Source organism: Gouania willdenowi, chromosome 15 (genome assembly GCF_900634775.1).
Source record: "Gouania willdenowi chromosome 15, fGouWil2.1, whole genome shotgun sequence".
In the NCBI taxonomy this organism is placed as follows: Eukaryota; Metazoa; Chordata; class Actinopteri; order Blenniiformes; family Gobiesocidae; genus Gouania; species Gouania willdenowi.
The window spans coordinates 17031412-17055383 of NC_041058.1; the positions used below are offsets into that span (position 1 = coordinate 17031412).

The 23972-nt window shown below is 39.1% G+C and overlaps 1 protein-coding gene across 1 annotated transcript in view; it reads right to left on the minus strand.

Moving 5' to 3' along the window:
* Positions 1-1270: 1270 nt before the first annotated feature.
* The window catches only part of itga9 (integrin, alpha 9), a 54602-nt gene continuing 31900 nt past the window's right edge, over positions 1271-23972 (minus strand). The window contains exons 16-28 of the mRNA XM_028468819.1: positions 15274-15426; positions 14310-14386; positions 13806-13953; positions 10185-10271; positions 8510-8589; positions 8312-8395; positions 7763-7871; positions 7564-7671; positions 5843-5968; positions 5620-5739; positions 5430-5525; positions 3008-3127; positions 1271-1543 (exon numbers count right to left, since the gene is read on the minus strand). Coding sequence (XP_028324620.1) covers positions 1445-1543; positions 3008-3127; positions 5430-5525; positions 5620-5739; positions 5843-5968; positions 7564-7671; positions 7763-7871; positions 8312-8395; positions 8510-8589; positions 10185-10271; positions 13806-13953; positions 14310-14386; positions 15274-15426 — 1407 coding nt within the window. The 3' untranslated portion in view covers positions 1271-1444. The remainder of the gene's footprint in view (positions 1544-3007; positions 3128-5429; positions 5526-5619; positions 5740-5842; positions 5969-7563; positions 7672-7762; positions 7872-8311; positions 8396-8509; positions 8590-10184; positions 10272-13805; positions 13954-14309; positions 14387-15273; positions 15427-23972) is intronic.

Consider the following 23972-nt stretch of genomic DNA (forward strand, 5'->3'; position numbering starts at 1 on the left):
CCCAAAGTTCCACAGACTTTCTTCTACTTTGACTTAAAAATCTCTTGAGCCCCCAAAGAAATTGTTTATGTGTAGCCACTGAGTTCAGCACATTCCCATCTATTTTCAGACATTACTCACATGAGCCCCAGTAAACGTCAGTAGGTGGACCCCTACAGCAGACTTACATCTGTTTATGGAGAGTAAACCATCTCATATTTCACACTAAAACTCAATTCAATGGCCAATGACATCATAGTTAAACTAAATACGATGTGCTTTAGTTAACTCCCAAAGGTAAATAGATCCCTATCAGGTCTTATAATGTGACATACTGTGAATCATTTAGCATTGTAATTCACTGAGATTTTACCATAGACGAGAACGGGGTTTGTCGACTCAAAGCAGGACATTTTTGGCGTCTCATCGTGAATGCCTGCAGCATACCTGAGCAATTGTTTCCTTGCAAAAAACAGCTTTACATTATTTTCCTTCTGCACATTGCACCTAAATCAAAACATTGCAACAAATACATCTCAGAAATATCATTATTGAATTCCAAATGATGTGTTTATGGACAGTCGGAAACTCGTAGGCAAACCTTCAGATCCATGTTTTTCTAAAGTAAAACACAGTGGATATCATGTTGACCACCGCTTTGGAAATATACTTGCAGATTACTTTCACACAATCCTCTAAGTATTTTTCCATGGGGAGATACAGGGACAGTGTATTCATATCTAATGTTTATGTAAGATTGTCTTTGCACAGATTTATATTTGGCTTATCGAGTGAGTGTGTGATCTAGATTCTTGTGTCCAAAGTATTTGGGGAAAGATACAATCTTCTTCACTGAGTTCCAGGGATGAATTGACTATACAAATTTCAATCCAGGGACGTATGGGACTCAAGTGAAGCTATGGGGCCGTGGCATCTTATCACATATCAGTGCTTTCAGGAAAACTCACTGTGGATAGAGTGCGTTTTCAGAGACTTTCAAAATCCTCAACATTCCTCAAAGTGTTTTTACACTTTATGGCTTGATGTGTATAAAAATAAACTTGCTTTGAAATGCAGCCCTGAGGGGTTTGATGTCCACCAGTGATCGCAGTGTCGACAAATCATCATGTGGATGTAGATCTCCATCAACAGCTCCACTCAGCTGGCTGAGGCGACTCTGTTGAAAATTAGCTGATTTTCACAGCGGGTGTCCTCTGGCAAGCCACACTGTCACCTCAGAAGCCTATTTTCTTGACCCCCATATCCCCCCCCCCCTCCCCCATCCCACCCACAAAAAAGTATCAAGTCTCCAAAAAATATGGAGAATATTCCTCTCTTCCACATATGGAAGGTTGAAGGGCCTGGTGCCACTGAGGCGGCTGTGCTGAGAGACCCCGTGCTATTGGATCCTTTCTGACCCAATCTTGAATCTCAATGGCTCCACTTGGACCCTACACGGCATGTTTCAATGGTTCTTTTCCATCCAGTCCCAGCTTTCATCACTGTCCTTCCTGTTCTTTTCCGCTTCGATAATCTCTCTGTAGCGCCGGCGAAAGAATCCCATCTGTCGAGGCGAAAAACGACAACGACATGAGTGGTTAATAAAGTGAACAATGTTATTAATGAACTTCAAAGTACTACAACTACTATTATTAAAGAGTATGAATGTTCTTTTGTGGTTGTGGCTAACTTTTCAACTAAATTCAAAGCAGGACAAACAGATTTTGGATTCCTCAAGTGGTGGCCGGATCCTTGCCATCAACAGGTAGAAAAAGTTCCAAGCTTCTGTCCTTTGCAGACGGTCCCTAATTCACAACAATCTAATCCCTTATTAATATAGAGGCGCATTTCGGGTGAATTTGGGGCAAAACGTACAGTAACGAGCACTCAGAGAGCGCAAACTTTCAACAAACGCCAAATATCATTTTTTAAAGATAGTTGCAGTTTTCTGGATCAGTGACCTTGATCATGGTACCATGATCATTCACACTTCAAAGGCTTGGAATAAATTCCCATCCCCATTATAAATAATACAGTAGGTCCAAATGTATGGGCACCCCCATCTTTTTGAAAAATCGAGGTTGAAATTCATAATACGGATCAAATCCAGATGAAACTTGGTGGGGTAATTGAGGAACAATCCAATACTTTCATAAAGAGCAGTCAAATACAAACAGAGATATGAGAGAGAGAGATTTTTTGATTTTTGAAACTGATCCAGAATTAGTCTATTAATTAATTTTTGGATTAGATAAAAAAATCAGCAGTGAAACAAAGCATGAAGACAGTTAGTTTAAATATAATTCATTAATTGTATATAATGTAAAAAGCAAAAAAGAGATTTCCAAAACCACTCCTTACACATTCACGCAGATGTAACAATAATATTTATATAAGATGTGTAGATTTCAGAAGAGAAATGCTTTAATCACATTGCTATAATATATATTTACCAAGTGTAATCTACAGGACGCTCTTGCTGCATATACTGTATGTGGTGCTGCCTTTCTCCTCATGACTCCATTCATTTATTGAATGTTTATTGATTCAAAGCTGTGCTCACCTCAGGCATTTCCTGAGGAGAGCAATACAAGGACATGTGCCGCTCTTGTAAGTAGAGTTTGTTTTGGCAAGATCTGAAGACCTGGGTTTGGGGGGGAAACGTAACCCAGGACCAGCATTCCAAGGTTTAGTTGTGGTTTTCCCAGTGGTGGATGAGGCAGTGAAAAAGAAAAGGGGTTCTGTGTTAAAGGGGCCTCTGGATATCAGCGTAAGTGGCATTTCCTTGCATTTGGATTCATCTGTCATGTTGGGGGTATAGTGTGAAATATTGTCCAGTCTGTGATGTTTTAGGCCAAACACAACATTATACTTCTCTACTTGTCCACCAGCTGCCTTTGTATAACTGGATACTGTGTTGACATCTACCACACGTAAACCTCTGGCTAGGCGACAAATGTTTGTAACAAAACATTCATTGCATTCTCTAATCTGTAGATATTCTGTTTGTGTTCCAGTGTTTGGTTACCTTCCATAGTAGCACAGCTAACAGCAAAAAGATGAGGATTCCCACCAGCAGACTGATGGCAATGATCCAGCCAACTACGTAACCTCTGGGCTCTTGACTGTGAAGAGCCTCGAACAGCAGCTGAGACACAAAAACACTCCAATGAGTCACAGATATTCCAACAATCATGTGCTGATGATGATGATGATGATGCAATGCAACGCGAATACAGCTTTCAGCAAAAAGAGTTTGCAAATATTGTGCAAAGGAGATGGAACGAGAGCGACACGTAAGGCCCGTTTTCAATCAATAGTTAACATTAGAGACATTTGTCATACAAACTGGCTTGCCTGTCTTCAAATATGTGATATCAATGATACTCCTGCTTTAAGATAAGCCTGAGAACAAAATCATATATGGCAATAAAATATAAATGCACTTGAATAACTGTCATGACATTTTGCAGATTTAGAAGTTGATTGAAAACTACTCAGTACGTCAACTGTCAAACTTAAAACAAATGTCCCAAAGGCCAAAACATGCAGCTTTTGTTAGTGGGAGGCTCAGCATTTCCTAAAAACAGCCTGGCTCTTTTATAAATCAAAGTTATTCAGGATGTTTCACATGACATTTTAGAGAACTGCCCTATTAGATAATCTGTCACTGACAGTAAGGTCAGTTCATTCCATTTAGATGAAGATTAAAGTGAATCAGAGCGATGGGACAAACTGCAGTTTTCACAAACTTTGTTAAAGCACTCAATGAAATTTTCGTCAGTTATGTAAAAACCAAAAAAACAACAACAGACTTTCTCAGGATCCTAATGAAGTCTGTTTTGAAAAATGACACCTTCCAATGGAAGATTTCTTCAAAGGGTTGACTTTGTAATAATGGTTTGAAACTAGGACAAACGCAGCACATTGTTCCAAATGCGGGATGACCTTGGAACGTGTTTCTCTTAGAAACAATGGTGGGACACTTCAAAACGCTCACTGAGGAACTTCACAGCCACAAATGTTGCAGGAGACGCCATCTGTGAGCCACGACCAAACCAAGTTGACACGTAGAGATTAAGCACACTGTGAAATGTTTCCCACAATAACGCCTCCCCTCATACTCCAGCTCTGGAATCTGGCTTTTGTTTTGCGTGCCAAGAAATTTCACGTGCACAGACGATGAAAGCTCTGCCGGTCATTGCTCTCTGACTCCGACTTCCATAGTTTAACTTTCTCAATCAGTAAACGTGAAGCTCATTGAATGGGGCTCTACATGTCTAAATTAGGAGCTAGCTTTCTGAGAGGAAAAACACATGGCTTAATGTCAGTTTGTTGACCTGCCACGGCTGATAAAAACTAAGGTAGCTGGTAGTGCAACCAGGGACATAGTTTGATAGTAAATGGCTTTTTAAATGTATGTAAATAGGTTCGTACGGCTGGATTTGGACTTTCCACGGCTTGATTAACACACCCCGATAATGCGATTGACAATGAAGCTAACAGTGCATGTCGTCGCGTTAACTCGATTCGTACCAAACATGACGTTCTCCGCATACACAACTTTTTCTGTAGCAACCGTCCCTCAAAAGAGACGTAAACACATAGACTGTATATTTTACCTGGTAGGAATCCAGAGAGGAAATGGTAACTATTTACTGTATCAACAGTGCCAGTTAATCACTTTGGAATGACCACTTCAAACTGTGTTGAAATTGTTTAAAAAATATTAGGTCCAATTTTTGTCTGTATTATTGTCTATTTTTATTTTCCCCTTTTAATCAGTTTTCTTTGTTCTCAAATGTAGCCAATTTTTTTTAAAAAACGCTTTTATTTAATTTAGTGCAACATGCAATAGGTGAGACAAAATCAGTGTTTCCTCACACGCTGTAAAGCACTATGCTTATTTGTGTGTACATGACAACAAAAATATTGAATTTCATAGCATATTTTTTTATTTATTTATTTATTTTTATTTAACCTTTATTTAACCAGGAAAAAAAATCCCGTTGAGATTAAAAACCTCTTTTTCAAGGGAGTCCTGGCCAAGAGGCAGCAAAGTTACAACACTGAACAGAAATACATTTACATTACATTAAAATGCATAAATATGCCTACAAGCAAGACAATATCAAAAAAGACAGTGCTGATTTTTTTTAAGCTTAAGTTTGGGTGAAAAACACATTATCTAAAAAATTATTTTACTTAAACAGATTTTAATTAATTGATTTTTAAGCTTTCTATAAAATGATGAAAAACATGCTGTACACTACAAAAATAAGCATTTTTCCACAATTATTTGGCCTAAAAACCAAAAACTTATGGTAGCATACATCCATCATCTGTACACCCTGAATAAAAAGTGGTTTCTGTTGAATTTTTTCCTTTTCTCAATATTCTAAAAAACAAATGTATATTTATGAAGGGAGATAATTCTACAAAATACTCACAGTTATTTCCTCTGGCAGGCTGTTGGGCATCTCCACTGCTCGCTCATTGACTTGCAGGTTACCTCTCGTTACAAACTGAATGACGGAGGAACTATCCTGTGCATTGAGAGAGAAAAAGAGGTGTTTTTATAACAAAATTATGCATATTCATCTCTGATTCCATTTACTGAGCCTGTCTCGTGCCTCGTACCCTCTTGAGGATTTCAGTGTTTAGTAGTAGTTTGATATCTATGCTCAATGCCTCTTCTGTTAACTGGGAACCCAAAGAGCAGGAGATAGTCATACATGCTCTTCCAGGGCGATCACAGTCCTGTCAAAAACAAAAACTTGCCCTTAAAATGGTGAAAAGCAAATGATGTGCGTGAAACGAAAAGTGATAAATGCCTCTGGTGTTGTGCAGGTTGCATATTTACCAAGACTTTGCGCCCTGATTTGGTGAAGAAAGCAAAGATTGAGTGGAAGATGCTCTCCTTGTCTTGGGGGATGGTGCACGGTGTCGGGTTCCTGTGAGGGGTGCAGTTACCCCTGCCACCGGCCACCTGAAACAAGGCAGGGGTGAAGAAAAATTCAGATGCATGTTTTATGAAGCATTGCAGCTGAACAGCATGCAGTGAAGGAGGCAAATACAATGTACATCTTTCCTGTCAATATTTGATAAGTATGTAAGGTTTTTTAAAGGCTTTAAAGCAGCAATTCTCAACTGGTGGGTCAGGACTAAAAAGTGGGTCCCGGACAGCTGGTCAAAAATAAATAAATACTGAAAGTCTTTCATGTTGGATGTCTTTTATTTTGAGAGAAACTTTGACAGGCTTGCTGTGAAATGCATGCAGGAAAATATATAGATTTGTTTATAAAAAGATTATATACGTTATATGTGTTTTCAACAGCTATTTTTGAAAAACTAAATTTGGTTACTTCAAATTCTAAAAAAAAGTGGGTCGCCATTTAACGACCTTGGCAAAATGTGGGTCCCAGGGTGAGACCAGTTGATTCACATTTCAAAATAAAAGTTTCAAGACAAAATATCGTGTAAGACTGCGCTTAAATGTGTTTCATCATTTCATTAAAAAAACCTCTTTTATATAGTACTTCATACATCATCCTGCTGCAGCGTTGTAATGCTTATTCTGACTGTAGAAATGTCGACATAAGCACTTTCCATCCCCTAAAGTAATATAAAGGTTTCATTTATTCAGACAACTTTTCCAGGAAATCTACTTTTATCTCCTGACATGATCCTCGGAGGCAAAGCGGCACATCAAAGTGATCATCAGACGCCTGAGAGGAAGACTGACAGTCGACAGTCGAAACATGTCAGGAGATCAAAGTAAATTTCCTGAAAATTTGTCTGAATAAATGAAACCATAAGATATTCTTTAAAAAAAGGAGACAAAATGGAGTTTCTGGAATTATCACCTAAAGTAGCCCAAGCTCTCTATTGTTAGGAGTCCCAGGGGCACACACAGGATGTTCTCACCCAAAAAAACTAAATATCCCTCCTACACTGGTTGAACATATGGAGAGATTTAGAGGCGTCTGCTTCTGCTGTCCTGCCATTGTGCATGCGTCTGAAATTTATGGACTAAACACCAAACATCAAGAACTTGTCCACTGCCTTTAAACAAATCTAGATCCACATAAAACGTAAGTCAGTCACAGTATATATGGTGTGTTGACAGCGTTTGAGTTCCAGGCTGCAGATGGCACAGAAGCAGTAGCTGGCTCTGCAGGTGTCCCACTCTTAGTTCGTGCAAGCTGTCTGATCCCTGAAAGTGATTCCAGATGGACTCAATGAGGGTGGGATACAGTCACCCCTGTCTGCCCATTCACACTAAATACAATTAACAGCTTGACCCCCCCCCCCATGATCTACCTATATGAAAGCAGCAATGCAAGGGTTAGGAAAATAGTCCAGCTCAAAGGGAGTATCGTGTTTCCTTATATAAATGGAAAAAGTTGTGACTAAAAATTATCAACTGGCTTCAGTAGCAACGTAAATATTTTCTCACTGAATTTAACTGGTCCAGTGGTGCCCCATACTAAACAAATTGTCTCTGATCAAAATCCAACCAGTTTAGCACCACCAGTGGACATTAGCAGGAAAACAAAAGCTCAAAATGAGTGGATCCTCCACCTGTGTTTCAATGATATGGAACATGTCGGCGCCGTTGCCAGAAAGCCTGTTTGGTATCCGGATGTCCACAGTGGAGCCAGGCAGCCTGCTCGGCCCCTTGTTTATGGCCTGGATACACAAAGGGAAATATAGTGGAAAAAATACATAAAGAAAAACCAAGAAAATAAATCTCTCTATACATGTCTCTAGGTTACAGTACCTGAACAGTGATGTTCAGCGGCTGAAAGTCACATTCCATGTTTTCCAACTGTATAAAACGCGAAGCATCGATGGAATTTCCATACACAAATGAGCTCGGTGTCACCACACTGCAGATGTTAAACAGAGTTTTAATGACAATGAAATGACACTGAAACATTCGATGAGCGACGTGTCGTTAAAAAAAGGAAAAACTTATTTAAAAAGAAATCTCAGTTGTGTTAAAGTTCAATGGAAGAAAAGCAGGATTTTTCGGCATCTGAAATTCTGTATGTTGTCATCCGTTTTAAAGACAGCTGTGTTATCAGATGCCAGAGGTCTGGCGGATCCGGAGTTGTTTTACTTCCCTCCCTTTGCCACAGAGCTATGATAAAGCATTTAGAGATAAAGCTTTTCAAGTTGATATGCTTTTTTTCTCTCCCTGTTTTCCTGTGAGCCAACAGATGGACAACCAGCTCAAGGTTTAGCAAAAGATTAGACAACCCTGTGTGCACAAAAATAAGCAAGTGCCGGTACATGTCAAAGGGGTTCATGTTTGTTCTGTTCTTACCCTGTAATCATGGTGTCGGTCTCATGAATCAAAGGGATGGACAGATCTAAAGTGTTGTCAGACAGCTTGTGCTCTGGATTTGCACTGAAACAATAAGGAAACAGCACGTTTAGATTTAAAGAACAACACTTGAACTTGGAAAATGCTGATTATCACGAACAGCTTGGTACATTTTCCCTATGAAGGTTTCAACTTTACCTTTTAGCTTGAACAAAGAACTGTAATGTGTCGTTTTCCCCCGAAAGCCGACTTGTATCAAAAATGACTGCAAAATGATACTGGAGGGGGAAAAAAAAGCAGAATTATTCATTTGCAAACACAATCAAACGGGTTAATGTAGGTTTGTGCAATAAGAAATATTGTTAACTGACAACAGAAAAGAACATTTGGTGCTCTAGATATATATTTTAAGTTATTCTAAGAATGGATGACAGAAGATAAAGTGCATGATAGCACATATTTCTCATAATAATAATACTAATAATTATGAAATAATGCATAGTTTATTCATCGCCATAGTGAAACGCTTCTCTGCATTTTACCCATTTTCCCCGAGGGGTAGCAGTGGGCTGCCTGGAGCAGTTGGGTCGGGGTTAAGGGACGTGCTCAACATCCCACAGTGATTGATGGCTCTGGAGAGATTCAAACCGACGACCCTACAAGCCCGCTTCCGTAACCACTAGGCTACCACTCCCATCCATACACATTTATTGTAACACCTTGAACATTTGGGTAAAAAGCTTTGGGTCAAAAAAACATCTCCTGGAATCAAGTAATTTAAATATATACACTGATAAATCAACCCTCTGCATAATTAATGCATACACAATAGGTTTCTTAACTTTTCAGTGATATAAGTCCGGTGTCTACCTTTTGAAAAGTCCTTCATTAGATGATGTGCACCGAGAAGCATTTCATTAAAGCTATACACAACCCATCACATGAATGTACTTTAGATGATATGGTCTAAAGCTGAATATTAACACTTTGTTACTAATTTGTGTCAGAAATGTATTTGTAGTCATTTATATAAACTTTTTGTCTTTAAATACACATGTGGGCATTGGCATTTTGGAGATTTGAAGCCAATCACCATTTATATATATATATATATATATATAAATACTCTTGTAGTCTTGTACTTGTATTTACAGTACGTTCCCAATGTTACCCAATGGTTGAACAGCATTTCAATCAACCATTTCAGTGCTTAGTTACGCATCATACAGTTCCTTGGACGTTATGACGTTTATTCTCAGAAGACTGAAAACATTAAGGTGGACAGATTTTGACATTGGACCTAACAGGAAATGAGAAATCGGACTATGAATATCTTAGCATAGATCAACGAATGCCTTCCAGCTGAATAATGTTGACACCTCAACATGGGGAAGTCTACGCTACCATTGGATGGCCTTAACCTCATGAAACCAGTTGGAGTTACAGCACGTGAATGTGCACTTCATTGAGTAATCTTTACTTCACCGTTCGTCAAGCATGTCAACCACCACAAGCATGTGTTTAAATTGCTTTTTATTGCATATACAGCTTCTAAATCACCTAAAGTTTACATATAATAGTCTTTCAGTTGAGAGGTCTTTGTCATTTGGGTTGAGTGTCTACCTAAGAGGTTGAACAAATTCTCCAGAGTTATGCTCAGGGAGAAGGATTGTTGTTAACTTTCAAATAACCTTTAAATTAGAATTGTATACTAGTTAGGGATTTACCATTTGGTTAAAGGTGGTTAGGGTGAGGAGGAGAGAACTGAACTTATCCAATTTAGCATTGCTTTCCCTATAACTTGGATATCTTTGGTAATTTCTGTTAGATCTGTGTGCAGTGTGCCGGTTTGTCTTCATGCAGTTGGTTTTACCTTAGTTTGTGCTCTCATGAAGGGAAATCCTGCGCTGCATTTGAGGAAGTCTAAATCTACAAGCCCACAGGAAATACCCTTTTCCTCCTGTGAAAAGATAGACAGAGAGAAAAAGAGGTGATGAAGACAGACCGGCTGGAGACGTGATGTGTGACAGAAGACGCTGTGAGGAAGAACTTGGATAAAAGAGGCACACTGGGACACAAAATAAACAGCTGTGTAAAGGTCAGGACAAAAAGGCAAGTAGGTTAACATGTTAGCATTTACAGCACGATCAGTAAAAAACCTCCTCAAGTGTAAACACATCAGCTCAAGTGTTCTATTGAAGTCTTAAATTAGGTTAAACACAGAATGAGCTAATCAGAGATGGCACACACTTCTTAGCGGGTGGGTTATTGGACAACCTCCAGGCTGTGTGTTTGGAAGCTTGTCTAAACAGTGGTGGAGCTTCACCGGCTGCACTGTATAAACACTCAGGCCTTGACCCTATGAGGAGTAAGAATTCTTTAAGCCAGAGTTCACAGAGGAGCTGTCAGCTGAGTTTGTGTGCTGAAAAAAAAAAAAAGACAGTGTGATACTTCGCAACTGTAAGAATTTAAAACGACAGGAGAGGCTTCGGCACTTCTGGAAGATCCCAAGGGTGATTTTGGTAAGTCATACAAAAGTCCACTTATACAGAGTGAATTCTAAATCCTTGTTTATAACAGGATTCCAGATACAAAAATTAAAGAGGTGTAAAAGTTGCCTTTCCTGACATATTTAGAGCTTATCATCCATCCACAGATGGTGCACACACCCACTATTTCTAAATCAGCAGATTTTTTCAGGTCACTCCAGGGTGTGGTTGTGCCCTCTTCATCCTCATTAAGTCATATTATAAAGCAGCTCTGCCCTCTGCATGAAGATGGTTGGGCAGAAGGGTGGCGGACCCCAGCCTAACTGGCAGTGATGGAATTTCCTCTATTTCCTGTATTCTTCTGTGCTGCTGTGTCAACACTGCTTGTCCTCCTGGGACTGGGTGGGACTGAAGGGGAAGTCAGCCAGTCTACCCGTCACCCACCTGGTAGTCGTTGAGGGAAAGCAGAGCAAGTGAGACTTGTGGCTCTGCAGGGAGGAGAGTGACAAAGTCTGTTTGTTCAGCACTTCTTCACTTTCATTCTCCTGCTTACTTTCCCTGGAGTCTCTCTGGTAGGAGCAAACACACACTGGGAGTTTTCATGTGATGGGGTCATTAGACATCACCAGAACTGTTCATCTTGCTTTAGCATCTGCTAAAGAATCTTCTGAAAGGAGCAAAGGAGTAAAAGCGAATGTCAGCCGCTATGACAATGCACAGGTGGCTTCTTCTGGGAGTGTCTTCAAATTAAAAATACCCTTTGGTATTTAGACATGTGGCTCCATGTTAATCTACCGCAGAAGTTGTCAACTATACATTTCTCCAAGGACCCTGTGTGCCAGAAGCCACTATGAGGCACTGGGGGATATTTGGTATTTAAGGCTTTATACTTGTCAGATTTTAATCACTTTTCCATTATAGAAACTTAAGGAAATGAGAAAAAGTAATCTGGGTAAAACTTTTATGAGTTCATGTGATTTTTTAAAAACCGTTTTGTTGCAAATTGGGGGATCTTTTTAAAGATGAAGGCATTGTTTTGTCTGTATATTTCATATACCATAACACAGGGGTGGACTGGGACAAATATTTAACCATGGCATTTTCTGTCCAGACCAGCCCACTACATTATCAAAGGACACCATGAATAAGCCATTATTAAGTCAGTGAATTTTGCACAATAAATGCCACTTCTTTCCTGTTTTGCCTCTTTTTGCTACCTTTGCCATTACATACCACCTGGTTCCTCTAATTTGCCCATTTTTTGGCCACTCTTAAATGCTTTTGGCCCATTTTAATCACTTTTCACTCTTTTCTTGCAATGTTTTTGCCACTTTTGGACTATTTTTGGCCACCTGTTACAATATCTGGCTCCAATCGCTCGTCAAAGAACAACATAGCGGACTGGACCGGCACACCGGGACGATATCCAGAATGCCAGATGGCCAGTCCACCCCTGCCATAACACAATGCCTGGCTATGTTTTGCAATTACCACAAAGGTACAAAGATGCAAATTCATTTTTGCAGGCATGCATTGCATTACTGCCAAGAAACAAAGTGATTTATAAAATATATCCATGTCGACTGGTTGCCAGGTTTACTTTTTCTGCAGTACAGTACTAAAATTGGAGATACATGTCAATAAAACAAAAAGAAGAAAAAAGGCATGTAGCACAAAAAGAAAAAAAAAAAAAACAATCACGACTAAAGTATTTCAGAAGCTGGTCTTGGTGACTCCGAGTCCCACAGGAGTGAAGGCAGGAGCTTCTGTAACCAATTCATCACCCAAACATTTTGACAGCTTGTGTTGCAAGAACAACAGAGAGATAAAACACACTGCTGTTAAACATGAGGGAGAGGAGGTGCAAGTTCACGCTTTGCTCATTTGAGCTGACCTTCACGGCATAAAAACAGAGGTCACATCATCACCTCCAACGACTCCTGAAGTAATAAGAAAAGCTTTGTGGCACACAGCAGTATATCAGCTCAGTGGTCTTTATGTCAGTCATTTATACTGTTCACTTCCTGTTCCTTTAGTGCAGCGGCCTATCGACTGAACTTATTGAGTTCTTTAACAAAATGAGGCTCCGGTGCTGCTGGTAACCTAACACTTAATGTCAGTCCAGTTCATTAGATTAGCTATGAAACTGAACCTGACTCCCTGTTTTTCTACTATTTGCCTGCAGCCTGTGTTCAGTTTAAATTCAATTTCAGATTCTTTGGGGGCTTCTAAATCACGCCACGTTTCATGCTTTCCAGGGATAGCTTTATTCGTCACGGGAGTAAAAACGTTCAGCTGTAGGATCAACACGGAGTCTTTTATAAAGGGGAAAAGCTGCCTTTATGAAGCTTGCGAAAGCGAGCACTAGCTATATCTGCAGGGCTTTGTGCTACAAGGGATCCAACCGACGTGAGCTGATCATCCACAGCCATCCACACGCAGCTCAGTGACGCCTCCAGGGGTAGTTCTCATCCAAGAAATTGTGTGACCATTGATGAAATGCTAGGGCTTTTCAATACAACACAAGCAAGACAAACCATTTTCTTGTCCGTTTTTGCCAATTAAAATGTGTTCTCCTTAGCGCAAATAATTTGACATGTTTGAATGTGATATCAGTGACATTTTTGAGTCTGACTCGATTGAGCCACTGAAGAATATGAGTTCAGCTAAAGGTGCTGCAGCTGAGAAGAGGCAGCTGTTGCTGTTGCCTCTTATCCTTTAATCTTCACCTTTTTCTCCATGTCTCAGGAAAAGCTATCAACTCCGAGCTCTAAACGCTGGCTTGACATTATGTACTTACTATTAACCCTTCTTTATCTCTTTTTTCCCCCCCACAATAACCTAAATTCAAGAAAATGTACACCACAGCAGAAAACTATGTGTAAAATACACAATTTGGACGTTTACTTCACTTATGCAACAAAAGTAAACTAGCCAATGGTCTGAGAAACAAACATGCACAGAAGGCTAAATAAACAGCGCTGTCTCACAGAGACACAACACACCTTCTGCCAGAAGTTGATGTAGAAAACTTCTCTGGAGAAGTTGAAGTAGACATTTGTGTCGTAGGCGTCGTCTCCAGCGTTAGAAATGGTCAGGTTCAAAGAGATACTTTTTACTCCTCCGAGGGCCAAATGAGGTTTGACGTATAATCTGTGGACGAGGACAACAAAACGTTGGCAGACGAATACATGCATGTGATGGACTGGCAGGTGTGCAAGATCAATGACAATAATCTATCAAATGAAGTTATTTTCCTAATTTTGGGTGTAAATAATGGCGAAAGATAATGAGTTGCTGTTAAAACTTTGACTTGTGCCCGATCATGCAAACAACAGAGCATACAGAATAAATAAGAAGGGAACTCCCTGAAATTGGGAAAAATACGTGGATACCCTCCAAGCATGCGTCATGGTTCTGCAACCCACACCCACAAAGCCTCTGACGTCATCTTACATCATCAGTGGTGAGAGGAAACAGCCAAGATGGTGAATGAGTGTAAACTTTACCCAGAAAGTAACAGCTTTCCGTTGAGCCGCAGGTCTGCAGCGCAGTCGTCCGACAGGCAGTTCTTCTCAAACCAAGTCTTAAGAAAAAAACAGTGACGGGCACCTTTAGTAAGACCTCACGTATTTTCTTAACACTGACTTTATATTCAAACTAGGTGGCAGTATCGTGTTGATATTTAAACTTTCAGGCATTTTTGATAAAAATGAATGTATGAATAATAAATGTGAACTTAATAATTTAGTATATTCTGATATAAAGTTGGTGAGTTTGGGATAAATCGATCCGGTGTGTGCTGAGAGACAAAAGTTCCTCTGAAATAAAGAAGTGCAGACAGTGGGGAAACACATGTGGGGCAGGTTAGAGGTGGTCTCAAAGAAAATAAATGAATCAGTCTTTTTGGATTCCTTTCAAGAAAAGCTAACACAGACAATAATAAGCTGAAAACCAACACCCTATCATAATGAGTACGAGTGGAGCTATTTCCTTCAATCCAGCAGGAAAAGACGAGACTTTTGTTTTACACTAGCTATAAGGAAAACTTCACTTTCTTTTCACTCCACAGAGGGTATTAAATATGTCAGAAATGTAACAACTAAAAAAAACAAAACAAAAACAAAGCTTCACTATAAGTGTCAGGCACGACATTTTGTTTGCTATGATGATATTTCTTAGCCATACATTCAACTTTCTACATTCTAAATTTAATAAAGAAAAATCCAATGCATTTTCAAAGGTGAAATGGTCAGAGGCATCATATTCCTGTTGCAGCTGCAGTGAAGCTAACAATCACCATTAAAACACCAACTATGGCAAAAACCGCCAATTGTTGTTTCATGTGTAATATGTCATTGATATGAAATCAAAACTCCAGAGAAAATGCACGTATCATATCTGAATCGACATTGCAGACATCCATCAAAGTGCAAAAACAATTAGTTGATGGAGTATTAAACCTCGTCACACCTCGTTTCTCGCTGCAATCTTGTTTCCTTTCCTCCATCGCAGCACAGGTGTGAGCGCTGGCAGGTCTCGGTCCTGATGCCCTGTGGGTACATGCTTCCCCAGGCTGTAGGCCACTTCAAATGTGATAGGTGTAAACACTTCTTTTACATCTTTCTGTGGAAAGAACAAAACAACACTTTTATTATTATTAATTATTATTATTATTATTATTATTATTATTATTAATAATAGAAAAAAAGCATCCTTAAACATTGACAATGATTATGAACTCAAAGTAGAAAAAGAATCCATTTGGGTGATTAAAGAAACTGAACATTGTGTCTCAAAGTCAGAAGTTTCCACACTCAAATGCAAACTTAATTATTCTGATAGAAACATGGAATTAGCTAAAATAGCTTAAATCACTTTATATAATGCTACATGTGCTGATAGCACTCACAGACACACTTGGGAAAAGCAGATGCTGATCCCTATCTTATTTGCACTATCGCTGCTATCAGCTCATTGCTCATAGTATTTGTTTAGTTACAATAAAACCAAACGCTTGCACTCCTGATAGGAGGGAAAATACATCATCTGCTCAGCGTTGTTTGCCATCGCTTTTAATCCTCACTGGATCAACCCATCTGGGGTTTTAACATGCACATCAGAACCTCAGCGCACCTTCAATTTAGAAAACGGTTTTACTTCATTGCACAGCACTTTGCAAGGCACAAAAACCCACAGCCTCTAGTCTGACATTTAATAAGTGATGCAGGTAATGGTAAAAGAATATAAAGCACAGGAAGTCCAAACAAACCTCTGCTGACCAAATCTGATATACTTTTTAAACTTAGCTCTTGTATTGTGCATTTAAATATGACTTATTAACATTATTTAAATGATTTTTGATTTGACCAAAGAAAAGCTAAGTGAAAAGAGTTATATGGCATGGTTTCTTAGTCAAAAAAGCAAATAACATATTTTGTCGCGTGAGTTTCTCACTTTTGGCCAAAGCAATGCTGAAATAAGATATCATTTTCTACTCTTTTAATCATTTTTCATAATCCAATGACTGATCAATTATTAAACCATTAAGATAAGTTGCCATTGTCGATTCAGCTGATTCCTCAGCTGATGTTTTAGACAACCATATCAAATGCGTTTCCCCTCACATCTTATTCTTTCCTCCCCGGACACAGAGGTGCCATTGTCCTGTGTGAGCTTTGCCTGGAGGTAACATGACACAATTAGCCAAAGCAGGACGATTGGTCGTACACTGTGTGAAACACTAGTAAATCCATCACTCCCAGTAGCTGTTAAAGCAGGATGTATGAAATGGTCCCTATCCAGTGGCCTTTGAGTGAACTGACCCCCTGGGAGGCGACTGCTCTGGTCCCCGACTCCCTCCGCTTATCTCACGTTTTCATGGGCCCTATGGGACCCGGGGACAAAGGTCTGAAACATAACGAGGTGTTTTCGCACAAGCCTTTGCTTGAAAGTCTGTTTTATGCAGGAGGAAATTAACTTGGTCTTTCCATTATAACAGAGGGCTGCAGAGGTATTTCTACGTCTTATTGAACAGAGCAACTATTATTGTGCAAATCCAGGATCACTTTTCCGTCAAAACCTGAGGACTGCAAAATGACTGGAGCACTCCCAAAACTCACAGCATGCACAGATTAAAAGTGTTGAGTCTGTTTGGCGGGACCTTGACCACTTCTGCCAATTGCCCCACCCACTCCACACCCCTGGTTGGGTCATTTACTCCCACCCAGTCGTGCTCGTATTTATATAACACAGGACTTCCTGAGGTTTAGGCTAGAACGGATGCATGCTAGTGTTAACTGTCTGCGACCAACTATTTTATGAAACCAACAACTGTTGCTTACAGGCAGCAGAGAAAAAGTATCGTGGCAGGAAAGTCACTTCTCACCCTCACAGCACAGTGATAATGCTGATTCAACCACACAAACCACACAGTCTGTCCTCATACACACATTGGATTGAACAAAGGAATTACTGGAATTTCAAATATTTCGATACATTTTTCGTTCCTTTAAACCCTATCAATAGGGCTGGACAATTTTGCCTAAAAAAAAAAAAAAATCTCCGATTTTGGAAAGAAAAATTTTAGTATCGATTCGATTTTCGATTTTTTAAATTTTTTTTTTCAATGCGCTTAAAAATAACTGCAGAAATAGCAGATATATTGTCAAAAGTGCAACTTTATTGCTGTGATTTTCTGATTAAGAAATCAGATAACTAAATATTTTATAACATATAACGTTACAATTGAAAAAATAATAAACTCTTCCCTTAGCATCTCAGCATAGTGTGAATAAACAGGCCTGTGGCACACATATAGCCTACTCAAAGGGTAAACAAATGTAAACAAAGAGGGGGCTGGCTCACATTGCGCTACAGTAACCCACACGGACGAAACACAAAAAAGTCAGAAAAAACCTGTGGTGGGAAAACTCAAATTTGCAAAACAAAAATCATTTTTATCTTCAAATTCGATAAATTGATTAAATCAAATTTTTTGCATAGCCCACCCTATTATATAATGATTCGTATAATGCTGGAGCCGACAACGTGAGCATCCCAATAGAATGATAAAATAAATTCAGCATAGTGTTTTTTAAAACAAGATATTCACTGCACCGCTTGGGACAAAGGCAGACAGACTTGTGCGTATTTACAAAAGCATTACAAAGACAAGGTGCATGTTTTTCTATATAAAGCCAGAGGTTAAACCCCTTACCCACAGATGTGGGTACATTTCCGTGAAAAATAAAACTCAACCAGGCACTTTGAAAAGGTTCTGATGCTGGGAGATGGTGTAATGAAGCGTGTGGGTTACTACATCCAACAACCGAACATTTTGACTTATCCTCTCGTAACTTCGGCATCCTTGAGCTTGGACTACAAAATAAAAGCGAGAAATAAAAATGGCGGATTGCTCGAAGTGTTGGACCTGGAGTTGATGTACTAATTTGGCAGTTCCGCTGCAAATACTGTGATGTAATAGTTCAAAAAACGTAATGGTGAATAGAAAAATCGAAACAGATTGAAAAATATGAGCAAAACAGAATATAAAGATATCTACGGAGCACCTGAAGAGATTAATTTGATTTTTTTTGTACTTCTAAGCACTCTAAATATACAACAAAATGCATTTAAGGGCTAAAAAAGTGGATTTAGCATGATATGTCCCCTTTAAGGTAGCAGCACTTTATAAATAAAGTAACAAATCCAAAGAATACCCCACATACTGAAGGGTATATACACCAGACAGACTATAGTCTATAGATATATTTCAAAGTTTCAGACCGATAAAATAAAATTCCACCTGAAAAAGACTTAGAACATGCAGCTCTTTTCTTGTTTTTCCTTTATTGACAAATAAGTAAACAGGTTTTCTTTGGCTTTCTAACCCAGTAAAACCAGGAAAAATTCACCTGAAACAAAGTTCATCAATGTTATTGAAATGACGAAGCTGCAGATACAATGGACGAAACAAGGCCATGATTTTGGCTGAGATGTGCAGAATGAAAATTTGGTAGACGTTAATGTCAAATAGGCGACAGCAAGAGCCAGCCGTTAAAAGGTCGTACACGATGATTGTTTAACAAATGTATTGGTAGAATAAATAATGATACTGTTTCAGCAGATGTTAAAGTGTCATTCAGCCTCGTGTTTGGATCTGCCAAAATCTCAAATTAAAGAGCCAAAGTGAAATCACTCGTTTTCAAACACGAAAGAGGAAAGATTTAGCGAGGAACCTCGGAAAAAGGAATACTGTCAAAAAAGAGTAAATATTCACTCGTAAAGAGTCTGAATCCTCTCATCAAACCATTGACAGCCATACTTATGAGGAGTTCTAGTCAAAGCATCAGCGCTGCCAGGAGACTTCAGCAGAAGCAAAGGTTTCCAACCACGGTTGTAAATTATCAAACATAGAATGAGAAATCTGAACATGGCAACTGCTTGCTTCTGTAGGGAAACCTTTGAAATGAACAAGTCCTCCTTGACTTCTCATTTACCTCAAATGCACAGGTCAGGTTTGGAAAGAGAACCTTAAAGATATAGGGTTCCCTCGCTTTAGAACAAGAGGAAAAGTAACACCTTGCCATTAATTTGACCACCATATTTTATAGATTTCATCTGGAGCTGAGGTTCATGACAGTCACACACTGATGATAAAGGCTCTGTTCCCACACATTATTCTAATTAAAGCCCCCTGAGCTTCCCTCTTTATGCTCACGGAGCAGCCGTCGCAGTGGGTGAGGGGAGGATGACGTTAGTCTGCAGAAGTCTATGATCCTCAGTTTTAAATGCCTCACGCTTGGCTACAACTCTTGAGAGTTGAGAGCTTCTCTCTCAGCCAAACCAAAACCTCCTAAGCGTGCGGCTCAGGCCTGATCATGGAAGTCATTATTAACTCGTGTGGAAAACGGCACTCCTTTTAAGGACAATGGATGTTGCTGATGGTTCAGCGCTGAGGGCATTCTTTAAAAAGGGGGCGAAGCCTTAGTCTGTCAGAGTTTAGTCGTTTGTGCGTATGTGACGTATGAGAAGAAATGTTGAAGTATTTACAATATTTACAACAGGTGGCAGAAATACATCCTCTGGGAAAAAGGTAGTGTAAAGGTCAAATGAGTGCAAATCTCTATTAACAATGCTATTCCACAGGTTGAAGGGTATTTATTGCTTCTGAAGCCGAGTACGTACAGTATAGTCTCATTTTAAGTGTTGGCATTAATGGAGAATAATCTTTTGCTTGACCTTCAGTGATATATCCATCTGAGGAAACGGCGCCTACACTCCCACTGTAAGTTAACAGGATGTATTCAGTTGTAAAAACTTCCTTAAAGAACACTGTCAAGGGCATCTTAGTGAGAATGAGTGCAGCTGCCTCTGAGGTTGCTGTGTAACTTTGAACTGTTTTCATCTTGCTGTTTGGTTCTTTTAACCGCACACATTGTTTTTATTATCTCTAATTTTTCTAAATTTGAAAAGGCCTTTTCTTTACAAGTTTTAATAATGACAAACTGAACTCATTGACTCCCTTTAGCCACAGCGGTGGTTTGTATAATGTAGTGTCCCATTGCTAATGAATTACTTGCACAGTGTTTGTTCACTGTACCAAAGAGTACTGAGTGCTATTAACACGCTAAAAGCTACTGTGCATATCATTGATCGATATGCATACATACTGCATATCGATCCCATGTTATTTATCAGCTATGTTTATGCCACAGGCATCAACAGACAAGATCAGGAAAGGTATGCATGCACACGCCCATGCACACACGCTCATGAACAGATGCAAGTCAATGACAAAAAGAACGGAAAACAAACAAACCTTCAGGCAAAGACCCATCACTTGATCTCATTATTGTATTAATAGAAAAAAAGTTTAAATTACAATTGTGCAATCAATGTCATCTTATGTCAATATAATATATAACTCATAATACAGTGAGCAGTGGTCAGTTTAATTTGGAAGGATTGTAAATCAAGTTTAGGTTCATTTAACTATACCACAGTCCAATTTCATTATGTAAACATAATTATTTCATTAACAATTTTAGCGGATGAAAAATTTTGGTAGCTAGTGACTTTGTCTTAAATGTCTTGTTTTTTTCAGAAAGTAAGACTGAAACAAAAGTTATTACATGAAGCCAGGTTTATCAAACAATGTGATATATGTTTTTTTTTTGACGAAAACCCTTATTTGCAGATTCATTTTTGGGTTTTTGTGGGCTGGTAAGATTAAACGCATGGTTTTTTTTTTATTTTTTAACTAATGTTTTTGTTCTCCACCCAGGCTTTTGGGAAATATCAGGATTCCGAGCTGTCTAATGAAGCAGTCAATAGTGCTTTGGGTTTCTGGAAATTTGAAGTTGAAAGAAGGCGCTTTTTGAAGCCAAAAATAACACACGAGGGCAAATTCAGTGAACCATAACAGTAAAGTTATCGGTTCAAGAGCTCAGGGATGAGCCAAAGCCGCCTAAAGCAGGAAGTCTTGTTGAATTGGAAAAACTGAGCATTAACAAGCTTAAAATGTTTTTGAAAACCAACGAATTAATATCACGATAGACGTTAAAACAAACAAGTCACTTATTCCAATAGTTGTTCACTTTTGACATGATTCACGTTCACTCCGACGGGAAAACGTTCCAGTCTGTGTGATGCCTGTTAAAGTCGAGGCTACGTCTCTCAGATGTCTGTCCAGCTCTGCACACTAACCAGATAAATTACTTAGAGCCTTTTCTTCTGATCGAACAGACAGCTAGTGAGTCCAGAATCAACTTCAATCTTGGTGTAAAGTCTGACAGACTGTAAAACCCAGTGTCAGCCTCCTGAAACAATGGCAAACATTAATGAAAGACACAGCTGCGGTTCTGCAGAACAGAGAAAAAAAAGTATGAACTGCTCATCACTTTCACGTGTACTTGAGAAAAAAAAAGGTGAGAAAGATGAAGTGATAAAAATGTGTCCCATGCATGGTTTAAAATAAATACGTCCACATTTTTTAAGCACTTGTTTAGTTTGATTCAGCAGCTTGTTTCTATCTGTCACACTCTCAGAGAGCCAAAGTAAAATGATCAGTTTGTTAAACAAGAAGAAGAATGTGTTGGACTAAGTCTGAGGAAAAGGGGAATACTATCGGTTATACAGAGTAAATATTCCACACCGTCACCCATAAACAGTCTGGAACCGCTCTTCGTCCCACTGACATTCTTACTTATTAAGGATTCCAGTCAACGGCGTGAGGAGCTGCCTGTGAGTCAAGGCTGAGACTCTGTGATGTCTGTCCAGCTCTAGGCATCAAATCTGATAAATCACCCTCCAAACTCAGAGAACTAGAGACACATCAGACTAACAAAAGTTTTTTTTTTTAAAGGAGTTCAACGTAAAAGGAAACATGACTAACCCAATCTCTGCTCATCACTGTGCCTTCTGTGTAGTGTTGTTTTTGTCGTGATACCGATACCCAGTTGGACAGTATAGGCCGATACCGATACATGTTGATACTGCGTTGAAAAAAATATGACCTAATTTTTGGTGAAAAAAAAAATCGCTGACATTTTCTCTCACGTGTAGGGATGTTCGTTTGTTTTTCAGCAACATGGAAACGTGGCCCTGCGATAGCTGAGCACTGAACACGTAACCAGAGGTGGACTGGGACAAAAAAATCAGCAATGGCATTTTCTGTCCAGACCAGCTCACTACGCAAAGGACACTACGTAGAAGCCGTTATTAAGTCGGTGATGGTCAACATGTGGCTCTTTATGTCTTCATCTTAATTATTAGAAAACCTTTTTCAAAATGTTTTGTCACTTTAGTTCAGACTTCAACCTTTTGCCAATAAATATCTCTTTTTTCGGTCCATTTTTGCAAATTCTTTTCGTCCACTTTTCATCCAAATAAGCTACCTTTTGCCCAATAAATACAATTTGTTTCCTTTTTCCTTTTGCACAATTTTTTGCCACATTTTGCACATTTATGCTACACTTTGCCATTACATACCACCTGTTTTTTGCCACTCTTGACTGCTTTTGGCCCATTTTATTCACTCTTCATGCCATGTTTTTGCCATTTTTGCCACCTGTTACCACGTCTGCCTCCACTCGCTCATCAATGAAACGGTAGCGGACCGTAGCAGCATTTTATAAATAAAGTGACAAATCCAAAGATTACCCCACATACTGAAGGGTATATATACCAGACAGACTATAGTTTATAGAGATATTTCAAAGACGACCAACACAATAATTTGACTGAAAACATGCCCTAACAGATGAACAAAAGACAAGTTTCAGACCAATAAAATAAAATTCCACCTGTTGTTCATTTGTTGACAAATGAGCAATGACCCAATCCACTCCTGCACATAACCAATGCTAGTAACGTTATTGGCACGACACCACCTCTGTGAAAATCTAATATAATAAATGTTTAATATGAGCGACTGTAATCTCCATTTGATTCACAGTTGTGTGTTTTTTCCAGTTATTTTTCATTTGGACATTCAAATCTTCACCACTCAAAACAAAAGTTCAGTAGGAGTGAAAATAAACCCGTCTGTCTATCTGAGGCTGAATCATGCATACCATTATGATTTGTTGTTGCAAAAAATTCAGACTTAGTGAGACGGAGGTGCTGCAAGATATGCTGGTGTGCTGTAATGTCTCCCATGAGGAAACGTGTATTTCCTCCTGACTAAAGCAGACGAGCACCATCACTTCAGCCACAGGAAACCAATACCATCTGTCCTATCACGCATGAGGCAGAAACACAAATAAAACCAATAAATATTGTGTCCCTTTCCATGACATGTGCTCAGAAGACGTTTATTTGCTCGATCCATGCTTGTCAAAGGGACCACCTTTCCTCTGGATCCCCTAACCCATAACACCAAAGCCCTGACCCTGATCCACTCAGTGTAAATCGACACTTTAATGAAGATCCCCAGAGTGCAGATAAAGAGATATAGATCTTAGTCTTTGAGATTTCAAGTTAAGCAGATTTATAGCTTTTAAAAACAATGTGCACATAAACACAAATTACAGGAAACTTTATTGGCCTTGAAGGCATCATGAAGAAAGCATTCAACATTTGACCTTTAGATAGTAAAGCCACAGCTGGGATTTATAAAGGAAGAGAAAAAAGGTGCCTCACTTGCCCAGTGGAAACTGGCAGATGGA